The 23,763-nt window shown below is 44.1% G+C and overlaps 1 protein-coding gene across 3 annotated transcripts in view; it reads right to left on the reverse strand.

Annotated features, from left to right (window-relative positions):
- Tdg (Thymine DNA glycosylase) overlaps positions 1-23,763 on the reverse strand; it is a 285,426-nt gene that overhangs the window by 85,736 nt on the left and 175,927 nt on the right. For all 3 annotated transcript variants that reach the window (XM_072284404.1, XM_050174625.3, XM_050174627.3), the window contains 2 exons: positions 17,997-18,066; positions 8,462-8,594 (listed from right to left, as the gene is read on the reverse strand). In XM_072284404.1, the coding sequence (XP_072140505.1) occupies positions 8,462-8,594; positions 17,997-18,066 (203 nt within the window). The remainder of the gene's footprint in view (positions 1-8,461; positions 8,595-17,996; positions 18,067-23,763) is intronic.

A 23,763-nucleotide genomic window follows, 5' to 3' on the forward strand; every position in this document is an offset into this window, starting at 1 on the left:
AGACGTCTGTACGAAACCGTGTACAACTTGTCGCATCCCAGAATACGCACGACACATAAACTTCTTTCCGGTCATTTCATTTGGCCTCAACTAAGCACGCAATATTGTGACTGAGTTCGCTGCTGTTTGTTGCGTCAACGCTCCAAGATCTAGCGTCGCTCCATTCGGCCCGCCAAGTCCTTTTTTCTACCAGATGCTCATTCTGACACCATGCACCTGGACCTCATTGGCGCTCTCGCACCTTTGAAAGGTTACTACTACATATGGACATGCATCGACTGCTACACAAGGTGGGCAGAAACTACATCCATATTTGACATCTCAGCGCCCAATGTTGTAGCAGCTTTCATCTCTACATGGATTGCGAGGTTCGGCTGCCCATCCACAATAGTCACCAATCACGGTCGGCAGTTCAACTTGGCACTCTTCAACGAGCTACTCAAACTTCTCGGAACAACCCGTCTTCACACGACTGCTTACCACCTGCAGTCAAATGAACTTGTTGAATGTTTTCACCGGCATCTCAAATCCTCCCTTATGGCGCACGAATTGCCGGAGAAGTGGGTTCTACATTTGCCTCTCGTCTTATATGGCATAAGAGCTGCAGTCAAGAGTGACCTAGGTTGATCCTGTGCTGGGCTAGTCTACTGCACTCACCTACGCCTTCCATGCGATTTCTTTGCCGCCACCACCAAAACACCTATACCATCTCCTGCCAACTACATTGCTGAACTGCAAGCTTTCTTCAGCCAGATAGGCCCCGTGCCTACACGTCTGCAAGAAGCAAGGTCTCTGTATGTTTCTCCCGCACTCACCTCTGCTACCCACGTTTTCGTGCATAACTGTGCCACGCGGAAGCCTTTGCAGCCATACTACTTCGGACTATATTCTGTTCCCGAGTGCTGCCCGAGGACTTTTGTTGTGAACGTCAACGACCGACCAGACACAATTTCCCTGGAACATCTCAAGCCTGTCTACATTTGAAGCACCCTCGCTATCAACATTACCAGTGTGCCATGCAACTCTGCTGCATCCCCCGATGCCGCCTCCGTGCGTGACCCCCAAGACACGTCACGTCCCGTGGATTTCCCATCATTCGTTGAACTTTCCTCCTCTCCAAAGGAGGAACCCTCCATAGCAACAGCAGTATTGGTGTCGCATCAGAATTACGTACACACTCGCATTTACATGAGGCAGGTGCTGCTGGCACGTGCTGGCATGGGTTAGGGTTCGAAGATGTTAAAAATGCGCTAAACTAAGGGATCAGTCATGTCAGTTTGTTATCTCTCATGTAAGGCCGAGACTTTACCAGTCTGTGTGGTCACTCATTGCTGCAACATGAATGATGGCTTTTACTTAATCAAATGTGACAGTCATCGACAAAGCAAAAGAATAGTTGCTGACATATCCCAATATTCTATACCTCACTTACAGCTAACCACTTTATAACAGAGAGAGAAGATACAAAAAAAAAGCTACAGAAATTCTGAGGATGGTCTACTAATGCGTAAGCATTCTTTGACTCAGCTGTGACTTTCTCTTACTTAGTTTTGCTTACTTGCTTTTCCTAGCTTATGGGCATCTACCCATGGCCTTTCCTGTGGCAAAGAATGCTTAGGCTTTAGTAGATAATTGTCAGATTTTCTCGCTGCCTCCGGCCCCTTCAATGCAATCGTACCAATTGAGCAGGAACGCCGGGCAAAGGAGTGCTTCAATGTAGCAGCGCGGTCGAAAGGAAATACGAGCTGCTGCAGTAGCGCGTTGGGCATCGTATGAGGGGAGGGTGCATCGCCGCAATGCCATGCCACCCTCGCTCTCGCAAGCCTGTATTGTGCATGCATTCCTTGTCCACACAAGCTCTTGCCTGCATTCTAACTGTGCCTACGTAAGGCCCAATGAAAATATGCCAAGTGTCTCAATGCGCTAGCTTGCCTGCGAGGTGTTCATAACTCGAAGGACGCTCAGCAGCGTCGAATTGGACACTGGGCCAACCCAATATCTCTAGCTGGCTCACACCCAAATTTCTAGTTTCCCCTTCCCTCCCTCCCCACCCCCCAATATTTAAGTAGGCCTACCCAAAATTGAACTTGGCCCACGCCTACTATAACCTTCCCCATGCATTTTCTAAGGAACCCTATGTATCTCTATGGGTATTCTCTTTCTATATTATATTTCTGCTTGAAATTGTTCTTTATTGCTTAAAATCTACCAATCACCTACATTTACACTATCATAACGATTAAATGTCTTAACTTTCAAAATTGCGCATTTTTGTGCAGATACAAAGCATTACACTTCTTGCATGACAGGGCTGGGGAGCTCGCCAAAGAATGCTTACGCATAAAAGTTCATTACAATTGCTGTTGTCCATTAAACAACTTTTCAGGGGCCCAGTAAGTTGCAGGATCAATATTTATTGTACAAATGTCACGAACTTGGGATATTTGGCAAGGAGCGCGACACTTAAGTCTGCTTAACTAAAAAAACTCAGTGCACTTCCACTCTGTGAAGAAGGATAACCAGCGAAGCTCTGTAGGTGGGCCCCTTAATGACGAACTGCACTTCTGCCGCAGGTCGGCCCAGCATTGCACTATCTTCTGGATTTTTTTCTACACACGGACATGATAGTGAGAGAAGTAGCCCTTAACACCTTCGCTATAAAATTAGCCATTTGCAAAGCTATGCACACCATATGTACAGTGCTCAGCAATTCAAATGCATACTCAAACTGGATGGCGGCTGGCACTTTTTGCACCACTGGTGAGCACCGTGGGATCAGATGCAACCATACTGCATCACAAGCTGTCTTGCCCTCATCAAATATCACAGTGCATTAGCTCAGTTTGCCCAGTGGCCAACGATGGCACAACAAGGCTGGCAGCCAGTACCATGAGTACCATGAGTATTTGGTGTGTCACAAAAGTGCACGCAATCAAAGCGTGCGCCATGTACCACCCAAGCCAGCAAAGAACACGTCGGCCCCACGATAGCTTCGTTAGAGGGAGAGCGCATACGCCACCGATAACCAATGCGATCAACGGCGGCTAGAAACTTCTACAAGATACTCAAAGAAGAGAGAGGCGAGACAAGGCACGCACCAGAACACCCTCTCAGACCTCAACACACGGCAAGGAGTGCGAGAGAGAGGGGGACAGCCCGAGCATGCACTGACGGATGAATCACTGTGGCCGCAGCCAAAGACGTGAGAAATGTCAAGAAGATTCCCACGCTTTGTTCATGCTATGTGAGGACAACTCCGTCAGAAAGCTTTAAAAACGCTGGCGTAGGCTACAAAGGCGTCGTACTGGAATCCGAGAGAATCAGACAGGAGAACATGCCGGTGAAGAGATGTGAGTATAGATTGACCTTCTGCAGAAGAAGGGGATTCCCCGGCAAGCTGGCTGACGAGTTTCTTGAGCGTCTGCATTTCTGGAAGAAGTCCCTTCTTTGAGATTTACCTCAAGCTACGCCAAGGACGTCTGGCTCAAGACCAACACTGTCGAATATGAGTGGACACTTGCTGCGCCTATTCATTCTGTACTGTACATGTTGAACTCTTAGTGCTTGTCATTAATTATTTTCTAGAGTTTTGTTAATATCCATCTGGATTGCATTGTGATGTGTTTAGCCAAAGAGTGCATGTGTGAGTGTAACTGCCTTATTTGAATACATTTTGCTGAGTTTTGACAACTCTGGGCTCTGACTTGGTCTCTGGACCACAACCAGCGTTCGCTGGCACACCAGAAGGCCTCTTATTAATTTTCGGAGGCTGATAAGTCGGCTTTGGCATTCGGCCCGGTGTTGGCACCTCATTCATGGGGTGTGTGAACAGACTTTTGTCACTAAAACATCATTATCGAAATTCGTTGCAATTCCCATTTACAGTCACCTTCCATTACACTCGAACCTCGTTATAATGAAGGGGGAGCCGAAATTAGTTACATCCATTACTTCTTTATATACATTATTGCCATTTACTGCAATATATGGGTGCACAATTGTAAACAAGCTGGCAATCAGACAGTGTTCCAATGTGCGATTGAGGACACAAGCTAACTTCACGGCACCAGCTTGGCTCAGTCAGCTCATGGCCTCTGACACTGCACCAATGCTATCGCGATCTCGGAGGCCACGCCCAGTTGCCAGCCCACACAGCATGCCACAGGAAGAAGGGGAAGTGCATGCACGGCCTGGCTGTGATCCCCGAGATTGTGCTGAGGAGACCTCTTTGGCAAGGCCAATGTTACTAGATAGGGGCAGTTGGGAAAGTCCATGGGCTCACCACAGCAGCAAGGTGGCCCCTGGGTCTCGCCCAAAAAGAGGCGACGCTGTGATCGAGATGCCCCCTGTTCACGTGAGTTTTGCTCTGAGTGTCATCGACTTCATTGTCTGCTGCTGCTAGCATTTAGCTCAGGTAAACCGCCGCAGCCTTTTCAGAACACCTCCACGTCTCCAAAATTGATTAACGATGTGTGTTGCAAGAGGAATGTGTCACCCTGCCTCGAGCACAGTAACCTTCTCACTCAAGGAGGGCAACTCTGAACTGTTCTATAGGGCAGGAGGAGCTCTCAGTGCGCTGTCCGGGGCTAATGATTACATACCTAACCCAGTGCTGCTTAGGTACAGTGTTTACACTAACTTAAAGAGTAAATGCTCATAAACACATGAAGGGTGAATTTTTTCGCCGAGGTCCTTTTTCTTTTTAATTATGGCTCGCATGCCCACTTCTGTGATAAATGAATAAATAAACTGTGTGTAGCAAGCATACAATTTATTTATTTATTTATTTATTTACTTATTTATTCATTTATATTATTATTTTTTTATTTATTAAGAGTTGCAAGCATTACAAATGACGCAGCTACTTGAGTGCTGATATGACCGCACCAACATATATGTTTTGCCAACTGCAGTTTTAACACGCCCCTGCTTGCACATTACCGCATTTTTGTTGTGTTTGCATTAATTGTAAATGTTCTGTTTGCACTAACAAGCCTTATAAAGCTTGGAGAAGTGTAGAATAAGCAAGCAATACTCAACAAGGCAGAAAGAAAAGAAGGTATACAGGAATGTGTTCGAATGAAACGTGATAATTTTAGCTGGCTATGCTTGGCGTTCAGCTTACAAAGTGCTGTTCCAGGAATTTTTTTTCTCTGAAACTGCGACAAGCCTGCCCTGGTACAGCTCAACAGAAAAAAGACCTTTTGCCTCAGAGATTGTAGCGAACAGTAATATCCACTTGCACTTGCTTATCTTCTGCATTCAAGCAAGAGAGCAGAACTGCACAACAGTCATCTGCTCAGACTCTATCATGTTTGAACGGGCTGAACGCAGTTGGTTTTCAAATATCTGTTTGCTAACAAAGAGCAGCAGTCTTTATTTGCAGAAGAACTCGTCTGAAGGCGTATGCTAATCATGCCGCGTCGTCTGCTGTGCGGATGGTCTCACGTGACCTCGTCCCGGCGACAGATTGGAGCCACTTTTTCGAGAGAGTTTTCCAACTGACCTCATCTGGTAACACTGGGCAAGGCCCAACTGTGGCAGCCTGTACGATGCACTGCTGAGAAAAGAGAAGTGAATGCACTAAGCTTTTGCACCGCCACGCAGCATGGTGCAACTCGTGCAGGCTTGTGCGTGACCCCCAAGATTGAGTCGAGGAGATCTCGAAGGCCATGCTTAGCTGTGCCTACCTGCACAGCTCGCCATGCAGAAATAAATGCACACGTCTTTGGCACCGCTGCACTTAGCAGTGCAGCATGGTATGGCTCGCGTGGCCAGGCACGCCCAAGGAAGAGAGGTCAGTGGACAAGTTGTGAGCTAACAGTGAGCTGCTGCTTCAGCACAGGTGCGCAGCTATGCGCAGTCGTGAGAAAGAGCAGTGTTGCTCGATGGCATATTAAACGCAGGAATGCAGCAGTTTTGAACTGCCGTGGCAAACAAGTGCCGAACCCTGCGGAAAGTGATGTACTCGGCGCACAACAGTAGAGTATTCCTGGGCTTTGGAGACGAATCTAGTTCGTTATGTCCATTGGTAGGACAATTTCACTTAGTGAAAATGAGGTTTTAAATACATGGATCTCTATGGGGATTTCAAGGGGAATTTAATTTACTTGTTTATATTCATTATTTCGTTATAACTAGGTTCGAGTGCATATAATCTTTATGGAACTGGATCGAATTATCCGGTGGTGCGAATTAGAAGAGGCATTAAAAAACACCGCGAGAAACTACTTCTTCATTTAGCAGTATTTGCCAAATATTATTGCATCCTCAAATCAAGTGTGCACCTAGTTTTTACGGATTACTATTAGTACAAAAACAATGTGCACCCAAATCTAACGTGCACCAAATTTTATAACTCACACAAAGAAAGTAGCTTGCCTCCGATTCTGGCAATCACAAATAAGATAAAATCTGTAGTTTACCTTCACATAATGAAAATAATTTACACTTAATGTTCATCGTCGCAAATCTCTCAAGCAGCTTTTTATCACTGTGTGCAAACTACAACGTATCTTCTGTATGGTCCATTGTGTTTGATAATCTGCAGCTCTTGAACAACTCCATAAGTATAGCAAACAAGAAAATGACCTACGTCTGGACTAACCTTTTTGCCAGTTTGTCCTACATTGTATGAAAGTCTCTGGAGCACAGAAAACATGTGACACAACTAGGCTGCTGCTAGCTTAGCATATAATATAACTTGTCTTTTGAATGAGCCTATGCTTAATAAGCCTGAAAATGGTTCATCATCAATGCAATTCTAAGCAAAAGCTTATTCTGCCGCCATCTTGTGACGGCAAATTGCTGATAATGCTGGCTCTGGTATGCTGTTACATGCTGTGAATGCCATTTTGTGCGTGTGCAGGGATGTTATGGACCACTATTTTACAAAAAAGAAAGATGCACATTAAAATCGAGTAAAAACATTAATTATTCATTGTGAGCATTGCCATTTTCGCTTCGGTAGGAGACATCCACTCAATTATTGTCTCCTAAGCTCCTAAGGTTAGGGTTACCATTACAATCAGGAGCATGCATGCTGACTAGTCAAGCTCGAATTATCCAGCGAAAACCAATTTCAGGGTCAACATAACCAAAGTTTGGACCCATAGAAATGTATGGGTGACAATCAGCACCTTCAGTCAGAGTCGAATTAATGGAAGCCTACTGTATTATCATTCTGAGCTTTGAAGATGCACAACCTATTACAGTTAAACCTCGATATAACAAACTTCAATATTGCAAAATTCTCTATATAATGTAGTATTTAACTTTTCATAACCTCTTGTTCATAGAACACCATATATTTAGAACCTCATTGTAACAAAGTGTGCTTGTATGCAATTTCAATATAATGAAACTTTGCTTCCACCGCAAAGGAATGTAGAACACGCGAAAGCGTGGCTGGTTTTAGTTCGTACCGCCAATGTGAAGGTACTGTCAACGTGGCATGAAACAGTATCATTTATCGCCAGCTACTAAATCCATGGAAATGAATTGTTTTCTCATTCAAATTTGCTTTTATCGATTGCCCGATAATTCTGAGAATTCTGAAGCCCCTTTCCATGTAAGAAAAATTTATCGACAACTCTGCTTACTTGCATAAAAGGTCAAATTTCAGTACAATGAAATTTCGATTTAACGAAGCAAATTGCCAATTTTACCTACTTAGTTACATCGAGGTTTAACTGTAATTCGTTGCAAGTCCTACTTATTATAATATTGAGCTTTGAATCCTATCACACTCTGCTGCAACTGTGCCCTTCCCATGCTTGTTCCACAAGTTTTGGACAGCAGAGATTACAGCTAGCCATGGTGAAATGGTTCAACAACAGTCCCTCTTCCTAGCTGCTAAAAACACAACGCCACTTTTGTACTGCTAGCCACGAGATTGTACACTGAAAAGAAAAACATGGCAGTACCCTACATGAGAGGAATCAGTGAAGCACTCTGAAGAACCTTTAGCGAATATACAGTGGGAAAACTATGCAATACTGACGAGAAAGCTGAAGCAAAAGGTTTTACAAATTTCATGACACAGGGGAAACATACCCAGCAAACACTGAGATGTGGCAAGGCTGGGTACGTCAAAAGAAGAATCAAACAACATCACGTGGGCATCAAGAAGCACAATGTCAGCTCATACTTGTTGGAGGAACTTTATAAGAACACTATAACCACTTCAATGACTGGGATTCCACTTCTGTAATAAAGACAGAAAAGCATCCTTCTTTGCATTTGTTTTTATACATGTTATCAACTACCCATACAATTCTCCAGCTGGAAAAGTCCAAGCTGTGAAACATTTCTGGTTTCATAATTCAGTTAGGACTGTCAGCTATTTCCACCTGGGATTAAGACATCAAAAATATGTCCAACATTTTCATCATGTGTCTTAGACTCAGTTTTCGACTCCATGGTTTGTACCAGGGTTAGAATGTTGTTTGTTCCTTCTGACCTGGATAAATCAGCACTGCTTCGTGTTGTGCGAGCCACAATGTTGGTGAAGCCAATGCCATACTGGATAAGTTTGAAGTCATCCACAGCCGTCATGGGCTCGGGAATGAGGCCAGCCAAGAACAGGCAGCGCCCTGCATGAAAGAATGCAGCAGTCCAAAGTAGTCACATTCCACTACAGGGGGAGGTGCAGAACCCTGGAGGGACAATAATAAATCTTTTCTGTCTCATAAATGGACCTCTAGTTCTCCATTATAGTGAAGCTCGGTCCAACACATAAAATGGGGAAGGTAGACATTCGGGAGAAGGTAGATATTTGGGCAATTTGGTATAAATGTATGGTAAAATGAGGGTGTGTTCGCGTCCTTCCCCATCCTTGTCTTTTCACGCTACCCTCATTTTATCACTAAATGGAGGAGTATGCAGCATTGAATAAAATGCAACTGTAATGACATTAATAGACACTGGCCATCAATTAATTTCTTTTTCAGAAAAACGTCACCATGCAGCAAGCCAAAAAGCGGATGTCAAACCTCCTTTGACATCAGTATGCCCCAGTCATATGGCTTTAAGAAGAAACAAACCTCCCCATAAATGTTACCTTCAGCATTCTTGATGCTGTTATCACCATTTTTCAAAATTTTCTACTCCGCTGGAGCAACTGGCCTAAAACCATGTGCCTCCATCAAATGCGAGAGCCAACGAGAAAGAGCGTGCCGTGCGCAGCATGCGCAGCCAGTGCGCGAGGAGAAACGAGGAGGGGAGCGCACCAGGGAGGAGAGTGTCGTCACTTTCAAGTTATCAAGGGGCTTTATGCAAGGAAACTTCAAGGCGGGCATTTCTTCTTATAAATTAAAAAGCAGACACTGTCATAACTTCTGATGATGTGAAAAGTCGTTAATCTTGATTACAAGACAAGAATAAAAAAAATAAAAAAAGTGTAAAAAGTCGCAAGAGGTTTATAATGTTCAACCAATATTATTACAAATAAACCCGTTTTTTGAAAAAATGATGGCGAAAACACAAATGCCAACACCACCCGAGAGCAATGCAAATACTACGAGCATGCATTATGAACAAAATATTTTCATGGCCCCAAACAACGAAAATTCAGCAATATGCATTCCTCTCAGTCGCCATTGCATATGGCCGCTCATTAGCATAATTCCCGTTGCTTGTCGCACCACAAATTATGGCGAAAAGTCTCTACAATGGCGGCCCAGCACAACGTCACGAAACTCAGACAGGCCTTTACGATACGGCCCTTCCTGTGACGCTCCCCACGAGATATTCCTTCAGCCAATCAGCAAGCTGACACGGCGGTTATCATGAACCACCACCATATATTCACTAAATCGTACATGCATTACAAGGGCTTCTGCATGCCACCACTCACTTTCTTGTTAAAACACTAATGTCACAATATAGCTGCTGAACACCAGAAAAAAGTATTTAGTAGTCGCTAAAATTTGCAGCTCCATGTCACGTTTCATCATGTTGATGAAAACGCAAAATTGCATTTTCCAAAACTTCCGTTTCCTGCCAAAAATTTCATGGCACGTGAACTCTCGACAGCCAATCAGAAAGTCGACATGGTGGATATTGGCGGCCGTGCAGCCACCATGCGTGTAGAGAATAGAGCGGTGGGAATATTTTGAGTGGTGTGCGAACAGCGACGCCTCATCGTGCTGAGAGCAGCACATTGACAACTTGCGTGTCTTTCGGACATCCTCCGAGCGCTGGCGCTATATGTTCGGGGCTGCCAGCTCATTCCAAAGGGTAAAGTCACATCAACATCACATCATCATTCGCATTCGTTGTATGCAGTTGCATGTACTTCTGTGCTTTGTGCTGGTATACGTGTGTTGCTTTTGCACGGTTTTTTGCGGTATGTATCGTTTTGTGAACCTGTTCACCCATTTATTTTTTACCATGGCAATCAAAACAAGCGCTAACGAGACCAAACCGACCAAGCGTGAGCGAGAGCTGACGCAAGGAGACAGTACGAAATGAGCAGTCTGGCATGTCCGCATGACACCAGTTTCCCGCGCGCACATCACTGAAGGGGCTGCTCATTGGTTTCCGCCGTTCAGGGCTCGCGTCTTTCATCTACCACTCCGCATTTGCTCTTTTATCTTTCATTATGCTCATTCGCCGATGGCCCCAACACGAGCGCGCTATCTTACAGAAACTGCTTGAAGCACATGCAAAATCTGTGTGCTGGGATGGGCTCCGTTCCCACACCTCTCATAATATTCCTACACCATGAGCTATAGTACAATATAATAGAGCCCCAGAAGTGGAAAATCGAAGAAGCCCGCTATCACATCATTTCTGAAGTATACGTCTGTGCCACTGATTGGCCAAAGTGCGCACACCCGTCGCGTGCCTCGCTCCTATTGGTGCGGCGCTGTTTGTTGTGCTGATTCCTGCACACTTGACCACTGTCACGTTTCGTTGCATTTCTTTCACTATCTCTGTGGTTTCATCACGCCGTTGTTTACGTTTGTTCACTGCTTGCTTCTCGACAACGTTTAATAAAGTATCTTTTTTGCTTCCCAAATGGCTGGAGGAGAACATCATCTCAAGTTTACTACGTGTCAAGCATTTGGCAAAATGCGAATGCAGCCATGGAATACACAACGGAAAACGGCTAGGCCTGTCATGCTCCCAGAGTTGCTGGTCTGCCTAGAGATTCTGCCGGATCAAGTTCCAAGCTGCAAACTGGCAAGTCTAGCATCAACACTTCATCCGCCCGCATCTCACGTGTTGTTGCATGTTGGCACAGACCACATAGACACTGTTTTCTTCACCATTAAAGAAAGTAGCAAGCTCGCAGCGATTGCCAGTAAGCCAAAAACGTGCCTGGTGTCGCATTCGCAGTCTGCAACGGAGCGAAAGTTCGCGCTGTTGGGTGTCGACACGAAAGAGGACATCAACGACAGCAGAACTGAATTTGCAATCGTGGATTTACCCATCATACAAGTGTTTCTTGGACTCATGCTGCGTCCCGGGTGCAGCAAGAAAGTGGTGATGCTTTCAAAGGACCTCGGCAAGGAGTATGGGCTCTGGGTGGCAAGGCTTCTTTTGCACATTTTTGCAGAAGGATGTTCATTTAACTCAAAGGGGGACCATTAAAATATGCCTCTGAAAAGTCACGAGCGAAGATAGTGATCCAGGAGAGCAGGCCCGGTCTCTACTGTGGCCTCTACCGCTCCCCCAGAAACTTCAATGAAGCTTGTGCTGGAGTGATCCACCTGTGGCATGCGCAAATGGTGTGTCAAAGCCTTGCAAAGGATTGTCGGAGGTTTCACATGTCCAATAAGGAACACACGAACAGAAATGCTGTGACAAGCAAGCTTGCAAGAGGCACAGGCCAGCAACAGACTCTGCCTACAATCCTGGACTACTATAGGTCTAGGTGTGACCTGTGCTTAATGCACAATTGTGTGAATGTGCAAAAAAGATTTTTTCTGTTAATTTGAATTCTGGAATTTTACATGCCAAAACCAGGATATAATTCTGATTAATTTTGACCACCCGGGGTGCACTACAACACAAGTACATGAACTTTTTTGCATTTAGAAATGTGGCCACCACTGCTGGGATTTGATCCAGATTTTTTGTTGTGTCCATAAATTTTGTGCAAAGGACATATTTTGTTGTGGCCAAGAGCTTTGGGCAACTTTATTTGCACAGGGATGCCATTTGTGTGCCCTCTGTTCAACAAGGAACTAAAATAGAAATATGAAGGGGTTGGTGCTAGCTTCCTTGCATTGCTTCGAATGACTATGCACAATGCTGCAACCAATACCTCAGTGTTCTTTTTGTACAGTTGGCACATATATGTCATGAACTTGCTGCTGAAGTTTGGGGCTACATAGTGATGCAATTCACACTGCCGTATTGCTAGGCCAATAAAAGTTATAGTGAACAGAAAGTTTAGATTTTTACTTCTCAGTTTAATTTTTTTGGACATCACACACTGCCTTACGGACCATCTTCGCACATTCTTTGTAAGTACCAGTAAAATGTTACGTATCAATATATTCGTATTGAATGTATCTAGCCAGTGATACTATTTATTAATTTTCACAAATTATAAGTCAAACTTAGCAAAAATGTTGCGATCAAGTTTACATCTGTTTTTTCATGCTCTAAGTGCACTGAGAACAATATAATTAGCATCACCGGCTAGAGTTACTATCTGGCATTCTCACCATATATATTGTTTTTGATTTTGGCTAAGTGAAGTTTTTGAAAAGTTTTCAAAAGTTGAAAAGTAAGAAATCGACTGAATTTCTGTATTAACAACTTTCTATTGTTTGTTATAATGCAGATATACAAAATCTAATTAGATATTTGCAATCAGCAGAAAAAAACTGAACAATAGTGTTAATACACACTAAGATACATGCCCAGCACTGCCCCAGTAGAAACACATCATCCAGGAGGCATCCAGGCCATGCCCCAATATCTGCACCTTATGGAGAAGCATAGGGCATCCGCTGGTCATCCAGTTTTGAATATCCTACTAAGGATGTCCCAAAGATCTGGACGGCCCACACATGAATAGTTGCCCTCCCAGAAGCTTTGTTTTCCTTGAGACAGAATTATCTTTTCTCTTATCCTCTAATTATGATCCAAAGCTGATCATGTGTACATTATGTGTTGTGTATTGTGTGATGCAATTTATTTTTAAAGCTTCAATTTTTTGATGAAATTCTGTAAGCCAGTTCTCAGATGAAATACACAGAAAAGAGCAACACACATATTGCGCTGACTAGTAATCGTATGAACTTAATGCTTCTTGCTTTGAAGTTTATGCATTTGCAAAAAACAACAGAAAGAAAGGGGGGAGGGGGAACATAGATCAGACCTATCACGACAGATATAATATCTCCTTTTTGTACAGCAGCACTGATTGCGTGCTGATGCACGTCTCCTTTCTTGTGTATCAGAAAAGCTTCAAATATCTTCCAAGTGCACTCCTAATGGTAATTTTACACAATCTGACACCTGTTGAAATCCAGATGACACTTGCTATAGTGCATGGCAAGATGGCTACACATTGAACCCTTCAAAGAATTCCCTCAGATGGTCACTGATACAATGACCTGACCTGGCTGATGTAAACATCACCCACAAGACAGTGGAATCAAATTGACAACTTTGCTGTGGCGTTCGATATACCTTTTTGCATGGTATTTCTTGCATTCTATGGTTGCTCTTTTTTTCTTATTTAACCAATCTACACAGATTCTACAGCTGGTTATGAATATTAAAGAGAAGCATGACTCCTGCCTCAGTAACTGTCTATTTTGCCTTATGTGACACCTTATGGACATATGAGATTACTGCAATGCTTCTCTTATCGAAATTGTCAAGTGCTTCTGCTTAGTTTGATTTTCTTTCAGTGCCTTGTATTCAATCAACAGACCTTGCACCACACAGTTGTCTACTTGATTCCCCTGTCCTGTAGCCAATATTACATCGGCTGGACAGGCCAATGACCATCTGAGGGAACACAGAAATGCTTTGAAGAGTTCGATAGATAGCAATCTCGCCATGCATTCTAGCACGTGTAAGTGTCACCCAGATTTTGACACAACAAATCGGGTCAGATTGTGTGAAATTACCGTATGTAGTGTGCCTGGGAAATAGTTGAAGCCTTTTTGATACACAAGAAAGGAGACATGTGTCAGAACAACATCAGTGCTGCTGCCCAAAATGGAGATACTGTTAAACCTTGATATAACAAACTTCAATAGAATGAAATTCTCCACATAACAAAGTACTTAACTTTTCATAACCTCTTGGCCATAGAACACCATGTATTTAGAACTGCAATATAACAAAGTGTGTTTGTGTGCGATTTCAATATAATGAAATTTTGCTTCCACAGCAAAGGAATGCTGAGACAATAAATGGAAACTTCTGTGAACACGGATGGCCAAATGATTGAACTACAAGTGGCTGCTTGCAAACGCACCTCTCAAATCACATGTGGCGTGACAAGAGCGACCGCGGAAGTGGAGCCGCATCGTGTTCTGTATAAAGACCAAGTGCGACAAGATCTTATTGCGCCCGGCGCACTGTGTATTTTAGGTGCGGGTGAAAGCGGGCAAGGGTAAGACAAGGAAGATGGTGGCTTCATGGGTGATGCTTTCCCGTGCAAGCAAAGGGAAGGAGAAGGAGGGGAACGAGCTCGTAGTAATGCGATCAAGCTCAAGGGGGGGGGGGGGGTAAGTTGGGGCAGGTCTGGGCCGTGGCTGCGCATGGCTGTAAGCGTGAGTGAGTGCATACACAGCCGTGCAACCTGCTTTAGAGGTTATCTGCCACGTGTGCAAAAAGTGGGCATGCCGAGACAGCGTGGCACCATGTAAGCTGTCTTACCATGCGTTTAGTACTGCAGGTTGCGTAATTTCAAAATTTCGGTGATCCATTGGAACGAGAGACAGAGGAAGCATTTGCTCCCCACTGCTGGTGCTTTTCCTTGTTAGCGTCGTCCCAGTGCAGGTGACGCTATCAGCCGCGTCACAATTCACACCACCGAGAAAATACCATCGATGTACGCGGCATGAAACCATATCATTCGCCCCGCCTACCAAATTTATTAAAATGAATTGTTTTCTCATTCAAATTTGCTTTTTTTGATTGCCTTATAATTCGGAAAATTCTGTTGCCCCTTTTCGTGCAAGAAAAATTTATCAGCGACTGTACTTATTTGCATAAAAGGTCGAATTTCAACAGAACTATAACTGACTTCGTTATATCGAGGTTTAACTGTATTGTACCTATTGAGATAGGTCTTATCTGTGTTTCAACTCCTTTTTTCCATTGTTCTTTTTTTTTTTTTCAAATGTACAAACTTTAAAGCCAGGAGCAATAAACTCATACAGTAGCTAGTCAGTGCACTGCGTGTGCCGCTCTTTTCTGTGCATTTCGTCTGAGCGCTGGTCCTCCAGAATTTGAACTGTGCTAAAATAACTGGCCCAAATGTTTGCTATACTGAAGTTCAGTTTGTGGAATACACCACTTATTAGGAAGCTTGGCCTAGAAGAATAAAGAGTACACTGCATTGACATGCTCATACGTGTGCATGCAATATCTTGCTGCTTGGGCATCTGTCGTACATCATTTGCTGCAAACTCATACTGTGCAAAAGGCTCTGACACATCCACACCCATGATGTCCCTCGCACACGTGCAAAGGATGTCCACTGGATGCAGAAAGTGCAGCCAAACGATCATGTAAAGTAAGTCTGGTTAGATAAATTCAGCCCATCCCAAGGATATCCAATGGATATCACTGCAGTCACTAGGGTGATCCCTTATGTACATGGCCTTTTGCATTGCCCGAAGAAGAATGTACCTGTGCACACGGCAGCATTTAGGTGTTTTTTTCTTGTCCTTTTTACTTCTTGCTTTGTATTTGTGCTTTGCTTTTTTGTGTTTTTCGCATACATGATGATAGGTTCGCGTTCACTTAAGCTGCGACGCTGGCTTCATTTGCTACATGTAGTTGCACAAGCATGCTAGACAGACGTTAAGATTATCACAAATATATATCTTCAGTAGCACTGAGTTCCATGTTACATGTGTGCGTTATAAATGATATATCTCTACTGTGGCCTTTTAAGTGTTTAAACTTTTTTTCATATAAGTTCTCTTTCTTTTTCTCTTACATAATTTCTGTACTGCAATACTTATATACATGTCCTTCCTACTATGAGTTCATGCAAGATAGGCAGTATTGTGAAATAAGTAAATATATAAATAAATAAAGAAAGAAGATATGTAAAAACTGCAGGGCGATGACTGCTTTCTATAGCAACCAAACTTTTAAAAGTTTGCACCCTTATCAGGTAAGAAAAAGAAGATGCACATGCGTTGCAGCAAAGCAAGTGCAGTGTACAGCTGACGGTACAAGTTTACAGACTGCATGAGCACGTGCCAAACAGTCTTCCCGTGGCACTTCAAGTGTATCAGCTGGTGTCCAGAGCAGCACTAGGTCAGAGATCTGTCCTCTTGTTTGCCAGCACGTTTTGGTCGACACAGGCGTTTTCTATTTTTCTATTTCTCATGCAACGCACTCTCCAGCAGTCGTGGTGATGTGCTTCTGTCTGAACAAATATCACTTGAACTGATACAACATGCATGCCACTGGGCTGGGTGCTTTGCATGAGAATGAGGAAATAGAAAAGCATTGCACCGCACACGAAGCTTGACATGCCGGTGAACAACAAGAAGGCACAGTTAAGACGAAATGGTGGTTTCAACGGCAGGTGCTGCATAATTAGGTGGCAAAGAGAGGAAATATGGCATGTGTTTGCGTGGCCTGGCAACTTTGCTGACCAGGCAAAGCAGGAGTGGTGCATCAGTTGCCCTTAACATGTAGGAAATCATACATGAGTGGAAGTAGGAGATTGAGTAATCTCAGATTAAAAGAGCACGAGTGCTCTTTCAGGGACATCGAGACTACAGTGGCCAGTACACTGCCGACACAGAAGGCGCAAGCCAGATTTCATGAACGCAGTAGTTCTGTCAAGAGAAAGAATATTCATAGGGTGTACAAACATCAAGGCACTCAATATCAGGAGGAGGGAAGAGGGGTTTATTAGCCACCCTTCACTTAATCTTTCAGACAGGAAATATGTATGTCTATTTATGTTTATATTTATGTTCCACATGTAAAACATGTATGCGAATCGTGCCGTCGTTTGCGTACACTTGTATCTTTGTAGTCGTGATAATAACACAACACTCTGGCTATATACCAAATAAAATCTGTTTCCTTTTTCTTTTTCTTTTTTTCAGTAAACTCGTGCAAGTCTGTGGCCATATCTGTTCCATTTCTTGCCTTGTCTTGTCACACTGTTGTAACGATTAACTCATTTCGACAGACTAAACCACAATAGGCTTTCCATCTGGCTTCAGAGCACGGCACTGATATCTGCAAACATGACTGCCTGTACGTGCTTCAGGTGATGGGACCACACCCGTGAACAACCTAGGCCTCAGTGTTTGACATGGCTGATAACTGGCTTGGTAACCCTAGGTCGCGAGTGAAACTGTGTTCGTTCCTCAGCATGGCTTATTGAGGAGCTGGTGTTTCAGCTAGCTAGTATCTAAAGAGCATTAAATTCCCCTTTTATATCATCCTTTCTTCTGCTGCTTGGTCAGCTCATGCAACATGGGCGCATGCAATCACAGAGTGGGCTCAACATGTTTGCAGAACCAGGGTCTGCTTCCCACTCGAATGCGGAAACCCAACAAGATAAAGAAAAACCTTGGCAACTTTCAGGCATTATAGTCAAATTATTTTCATTGGAATAACTTTGCACTCCGAGCTACAGACGACATCGTCTCTTGTTATCTTTAGCAATACAAATACACTTGGCTGATAAATATGTTGACCTTCTACCCATGCCCCTCTGAGGTCTTATGAAAGGTACTTCAAGTTCTGCCTCGTACCTCGCAGGTCAAGTATCGCAGGTCAAACAGCAAGAGTCAAGTATTTAAAGAAGCACTCACAAAAATGGTTCCCAGGACCAGCATAGTGGTGACCTTTGAAAGCAGCAAAAAGGCCAGGGTTGATGCCAATCTGCAAAGACGGACAAGTGCATGATGGGCACTCCACAAGAGCTACATACTTCTTCCAATCCTAGCACACCAGCACTCAGCATCAAATTTGTGCAGAGCACTTATAACAACAACGGTGTTAGCAAGAAATTGGATAAAACAATGAGCAACCCTTGCACTGTGAGGTTATGTGTTTTCTAGGAAATTTGGCTAGTGGGTATCTGTGTTGAAAGGAAACGAAAGGCAAAATCCTGGAAAAGAAAGTTACAGCATAACTCATCTCATAACTCCCAGTGGTAAGGCGATTAGCGTTCGAGCAATGTAGCAACACACCACATGTCTCAAGTCAAGTTTATTTACCATCTGTGGTAGTCAACCTGAGACTTCCACTGGTTCGGCTATATATGAGATACTATACTTCGGCTATATAGAGCATGAACGGTAGTTTCCGTGGCTTCTCATCGGCACCTGGAGAGGTAGCGGCGGTAGGCCTAACCAGAAAGGCCGGAGTGCGACGTCACCGACATAGTTCGGGGCACTGACATCCGAGACGGAGGAGCTGGCCGGTCGATGCCACGACAACAAAGCTTGCAAGTCGGCAGGAGCACCGACTGGGATCAAAAGCCGACGCATATCGGACTTGGAGTGACGTGTGACAATGGAACCTTGTAAGAGCGTTTCTTTTTGTTAATGCGCAGCCATAGGCCAGGGTTGCCGGACTTGTGCGCGAAACGTGCTAAGGACGCACGTAGGCGAGGATAAAGACATTGTTTTAGCTATGCAAGTGTGGAGTTTTATTTTTTGCCAACTGAGTTTTGACTTTTCCATTTCGAGTTTGGTTAAATTAAAATCTGTTTGCTGTGCTTGCCTGCATCTCCCGACTCCATCTCTCCCAACATCCGCACGGCCCATTAGATCAGTGTGATATCCATCATCCTCTCTCTCTCTCACACACGTTATTGCTAAGTGGCACTTTTCCGGTGACTGCCTCACGTGCCAGTTGTTGTGTTTGTTTCGTTTTGCACACTCTGCACGAGAAACCCTGATCAATGGCATAATCACAATTAATGAGGCAGGCATGAGAGATGAAAGAGCAGTATTGCAGCACTGGAAAATGGTATAAAATGAGACGATTTCCTTCTTTGCATGGGCAACTGCACAACGTGGGAACAAGCTGACGAAAAGCAAGTACAGTGGCCCAGCAATTTTCCACACCTCATGGGGACTGAAAAATAGAAAAATTTATTCAGTCAATAAAATGTATTAAGCTTAGAACAGCTTGAAAAAAATCTCTAATAATGCCCTGCCTTGTACCACGCTTGGAGGTGATCAGATCAGCTTGGATTTGCACAAGAGTAATGTTTCCGTGGTCTCCGTACACAGTTGCACAGAGAGTCACCGTGTTGGCGATCTCCGCCGACAGAGATGACCATGAAGAGCTAAGAAAAGAGCCACATTTCTTTGCACCATTTGGCTCTTGCGAAGGTGCAAGAGGCGGCATTGAGCACACAAATAAAAAGCCACACAAACATACGCACAAGGATGCGACGCCTCCAAGGCACACTTGCTTTGCGGATGCACCACGTGCAGAATGGTGACAAAAACTTACCAAAACTGTCTTTCATAAATTTTTTTTTCTTGAACCAGTCATTGAAATGCGAACTTTTACCACAACCATCGTATTTGTCATCTCGCACTGATAACCAACATAGTCGCCATTCCTTTTTGCCATACTAGCCTGTTTCAGGATTCATTTATACCTTCAGAATACATTTATACCTTCAGAATATAGTTCAGAATGGAACCACCTTCCCAGCACCATCACCAGCATTGAAGATGCAGTTATTCAAGGCCGCCGTCGTTGAACACTTCTCAGAATAACCTGCACTGCTATTTTTTAATTCCGGTTTCTGTTATACATGCACAATAGTGTTGCGCATGGTATTGTCATTAAGGCCTCTGTTATTGAACTCTGTTAGAATAACCTACTCAGTTAATTATTCGTTTTCTATTTTATTTCACATATAACAATGTTGCTTCCATTATTACAATGGTATAAACAGTCCACCCAACCCCTCTGGGATGCCTTTCTCGGGCCCTGAGGGTATTCCAATAAATAATTTTTTTTTAAATCCACACCAAGTGATCATGATGATAGTGCTGACCGGAAAAAAAAAAAAGAAAAGAAGAAAAAAGTGTCGCCTAAGGCATTTTGTCAGCCAAGGAAGAGCTAGCATGGCCTCCGAGACTAGAGGATAGCGTACGCCTTCCAATCTTGGAGGCTATAGAGCGAGCCACTGGAAGCCAAGCCAGCAGAATATCCAACATTCCGACTTCTAAGATCAGGTAGCGTGGCTTGGAATGAGTGATTTAGTAGGGAAATTCGAACGTTGGGACCCAAATTCGTCCAAAAGATTGGCCGTGCAAATGCATTAGCTCTATGGGAACCCTGACCATGCATTTATTAAGTCCAGAATATCCATCAAGTCCGAATTTTTGGTGTCCGAAAAATCCATCAGCAACTGTGGATCTCTCTTTCTATGGTACAAAGTAAAACAAAAACACGCAGAAATTCAGCTTGTACGTTTTATTATTTCTCTAAACTTTAATCCGTCCTTGAAGCAACAGATTGAACAAATAACTGATGTTGCCTTGGGTAATTCTCCAAGTCCCATGTCACTATGAGTGACGTCACAGCACTGCGACGTACATAGGCACACAAGACCAATATACGTTGACTCTCCGGCTGGGCACGTGGCGCCCGCGAAAAGGGCAAATGGTGTTTGGTCTGAAATTTAAACTCTTTCCACAGTGCGTAGGGATGTAATACTTCACAGACACAATCATTAGTGTGCACTGTATGCACTGCGCTTGTCAGCTCAAAATGGCCAGACCTGGTGAGGGGCCTTTTAAATGATGACGATGATACGACAACAGTGGCTTAACGGTCACAACTGCATGAAAAAGCTGGAATGATTAGGATGGCATAACCACGACAGCATGACAATGGCAATATGACGATGGATGCATAATAGCGACAGTTAGACGACGCAATGACGATGATCACATGGCAGTGGTGGCATAATTATGACAGAATGACAAAGAATTGACATCGATGGAACAACAAAGGTGGTACAATGACAACGGCAATGGGATGATGTTACTAAAGTTATGACGATGGTAAAATGACAGTGTGATGATGACAACCTGATGACGACTGTGTGATGACGATAGTGTGACAACGAAAATATGAGAAGAGTCATATGATGAAGTTAGAACATCAATGAAACAACCGCAACAGCATCACAATGATGGTACGCAAAGAATTATTACTGTATGAAGACATAATGTCGACAATGTCATGGTAATGACATGACAACGAGTGTATGACGACAGTGACGTGACAACAACTGATCACTAAGCCTGTATGACAAAGATGGCGTGACGACGACGGCTTGTCGAGGGTCAAATGACGAAGCTGGAGTTAGGATGATGGAACTACCACGATGAGATCACAACAACGGTGTGACAACGAATGCATGACTGTATGACAACGGTATGTAGACTGCCTTTGAAACTGTAACAAACAGAACAGTGACTGAAAATGTACACAGGAGAAGCTGTTCAGCCTCGCAACATCATCAAAGCTGCCGTACGGTACAAGGACTAAGCCGGTGACCTTCCATTGTACGTGTACGTTGTAGACTATGGCGGACCAGCTCTACAAGGTCGCGAGTGGCTCGAAACATTTTGTTTGGACTGGGATGAAACCTGCGGTTTACCCAAGCTATGCCACTATTCGCACCCTGACGCAAGCCAAGAGGACCACGGCACGCAACTGAGTGGACTTCTGGACAAATATAGCACCAATTTTGATATGACATCCTTGGTAAGATAGAAGGTGAGTAAGCTAGCTCGTTTCTAAAGGAAAACTGTCCAAAGTTCCTTAAAGCTCGAAACATGTATTACGCATTACATTCAACAGTGGAGGAAGAGCTGCGAAAGCTACAGGGGATGGGCGTCATTACCCAAGTTTCCACTAGCGAGTTTACCACACCGATTGTACCGGTTGTTAAGAAGAGCAGGTCAGTACGTGTGTGTGGAGATTATAAGTAAAGGTTTAACTCTTCTAGACATAGAGCAGTACCCTCTACCTAGGCTGGATGAGACACTAGCTGCACTTGCTGGAGGGTGGTACTTTTTGAAGCTGGATATAAACAGGGCATACCAAAAGGTGGAAATGTCGGAATAATAAAAAAAGCTGCTCACGTTGAATACGCACAAAGGACTGTTTGCTGAAAGAGACTGCCCTTCGAAATCGCCTCGGCACTGGGGTGGTTCCAGTGCATTATGGATAACATCTTGAAAGGTCTGCCAGGAGTGACATGTTATCCAGACGATAATCTTGTGACAGAAGCTACTGCTGAAGAGCACCTCAGGAATCCTGAAGCAGTGCTTCAAACACTGGTGTGGAAAGGAGTCCAATTCAAGAGCCAGAAATGCAAGCTTTTCAAGGAAAGCCTTCAGTATCTTGTGCATGCTATCAGTAAGGTGGGTGTTGAACCAACAAATTAAATAATTCAAGCTCTTCTGAAAGCCCCAGCACCTGCTAACATAGCACAGCTGCGTTGGCTACTTGGACTCATTAACTACTATGGCAAGTTCACACCGCAACTGGCAGCGCCTGCTATACCCTTCTATAGATTGTTGCAGAAGGACATCTCTCAGTCCTGGGACCGAAACTGCGAGGACACAATTCAAGCTATCAAAGCAGTGCTGCCATCAGCCGAAGTTCTTGAGCACTATCACCCGGCGCACCCGCTGCAGCTGTCCTGCAATGTGTCTGCGTACGGTCTCGGCGGCCTGTTATCACATGTTATGAAAGACGGCATGGCAAGTGCAATTGCTTACGCTTCTAGGACACTATCAAAGGCAGAAGAAAACTATAGCCAGATTGAAAAGGAGGCACTTGCCTTAATCTTCGGCATCAAGGTAGGTTAAAACTGCGCGAAAAACGAGGACAGTGAAAGAAACATACAACACACCACAGCGCTCGTGGCGTGTTGTGCGTTTCTTTTGCCATCCTCGTTTTTGCGCAGTTTTAACCCACCTTCAAGTATGAACCAACTAGCCCTCAAGAACGTCCTACTTCAACATCAAGAAATTTCATTTTTATATTTATGGTAAAGAATTTATGTTAATCACAGACCATAAGCCTAGCAGCAGCTATAGCCTGCCGCATAAGTCTAGCGGCAGCTATGGCCGGGAGTCCATAACTGCCGCTAGACTGCAACGGTGGGCTGTAACGCTTTCAGCTTACAAGTACGACTTTGTCTACCGAAAGTCAGTTGACAACGTGGATGCAAACTGTCTTTTGTGACTGCTGTTAGAGACAAGTGAGGGAAAGGACAGCTTGTGCGAGACATTTTATACCCTTCGCTTAGCATTTCTTCTTGTTACAAGCAAAGAGATTGAGCACTACACCGCCCGTGATCCTGTTTTCAGCCTTGTCTTGGACTTCACCAGGAAAGGGTGGTGTTCACATGTTGATGACAAAGTGTTACAACCCTACTTTGCCAGACGCAGTGAACTGACTTTCCACGAAGGGTGCCTGATGCATGGAATACGAGTGGTTGTGCCGCCAAAGCTGCAACATCAGTCTTGGAGTAGATACACCAGGCATACCCAGGTATCATGTGGAGCAAGGAACTCGCCCAAA

The sequence above is a fragment of the Dermacentor andersoni genome, chromosome 9 (genome assembly GCF_023375885.2).
Source record: "Dermacentor andersoni chromosome 9, qqDerAnde1_hic_scaffold, whole genome shotgun sequence".
Taxonomy (NCBI): Eukaryota; Metazoa; Arthropoda; class Arachnida; order Ixodida; family Ixodidae; genus Dermacentor; species Dermacentor andersoni.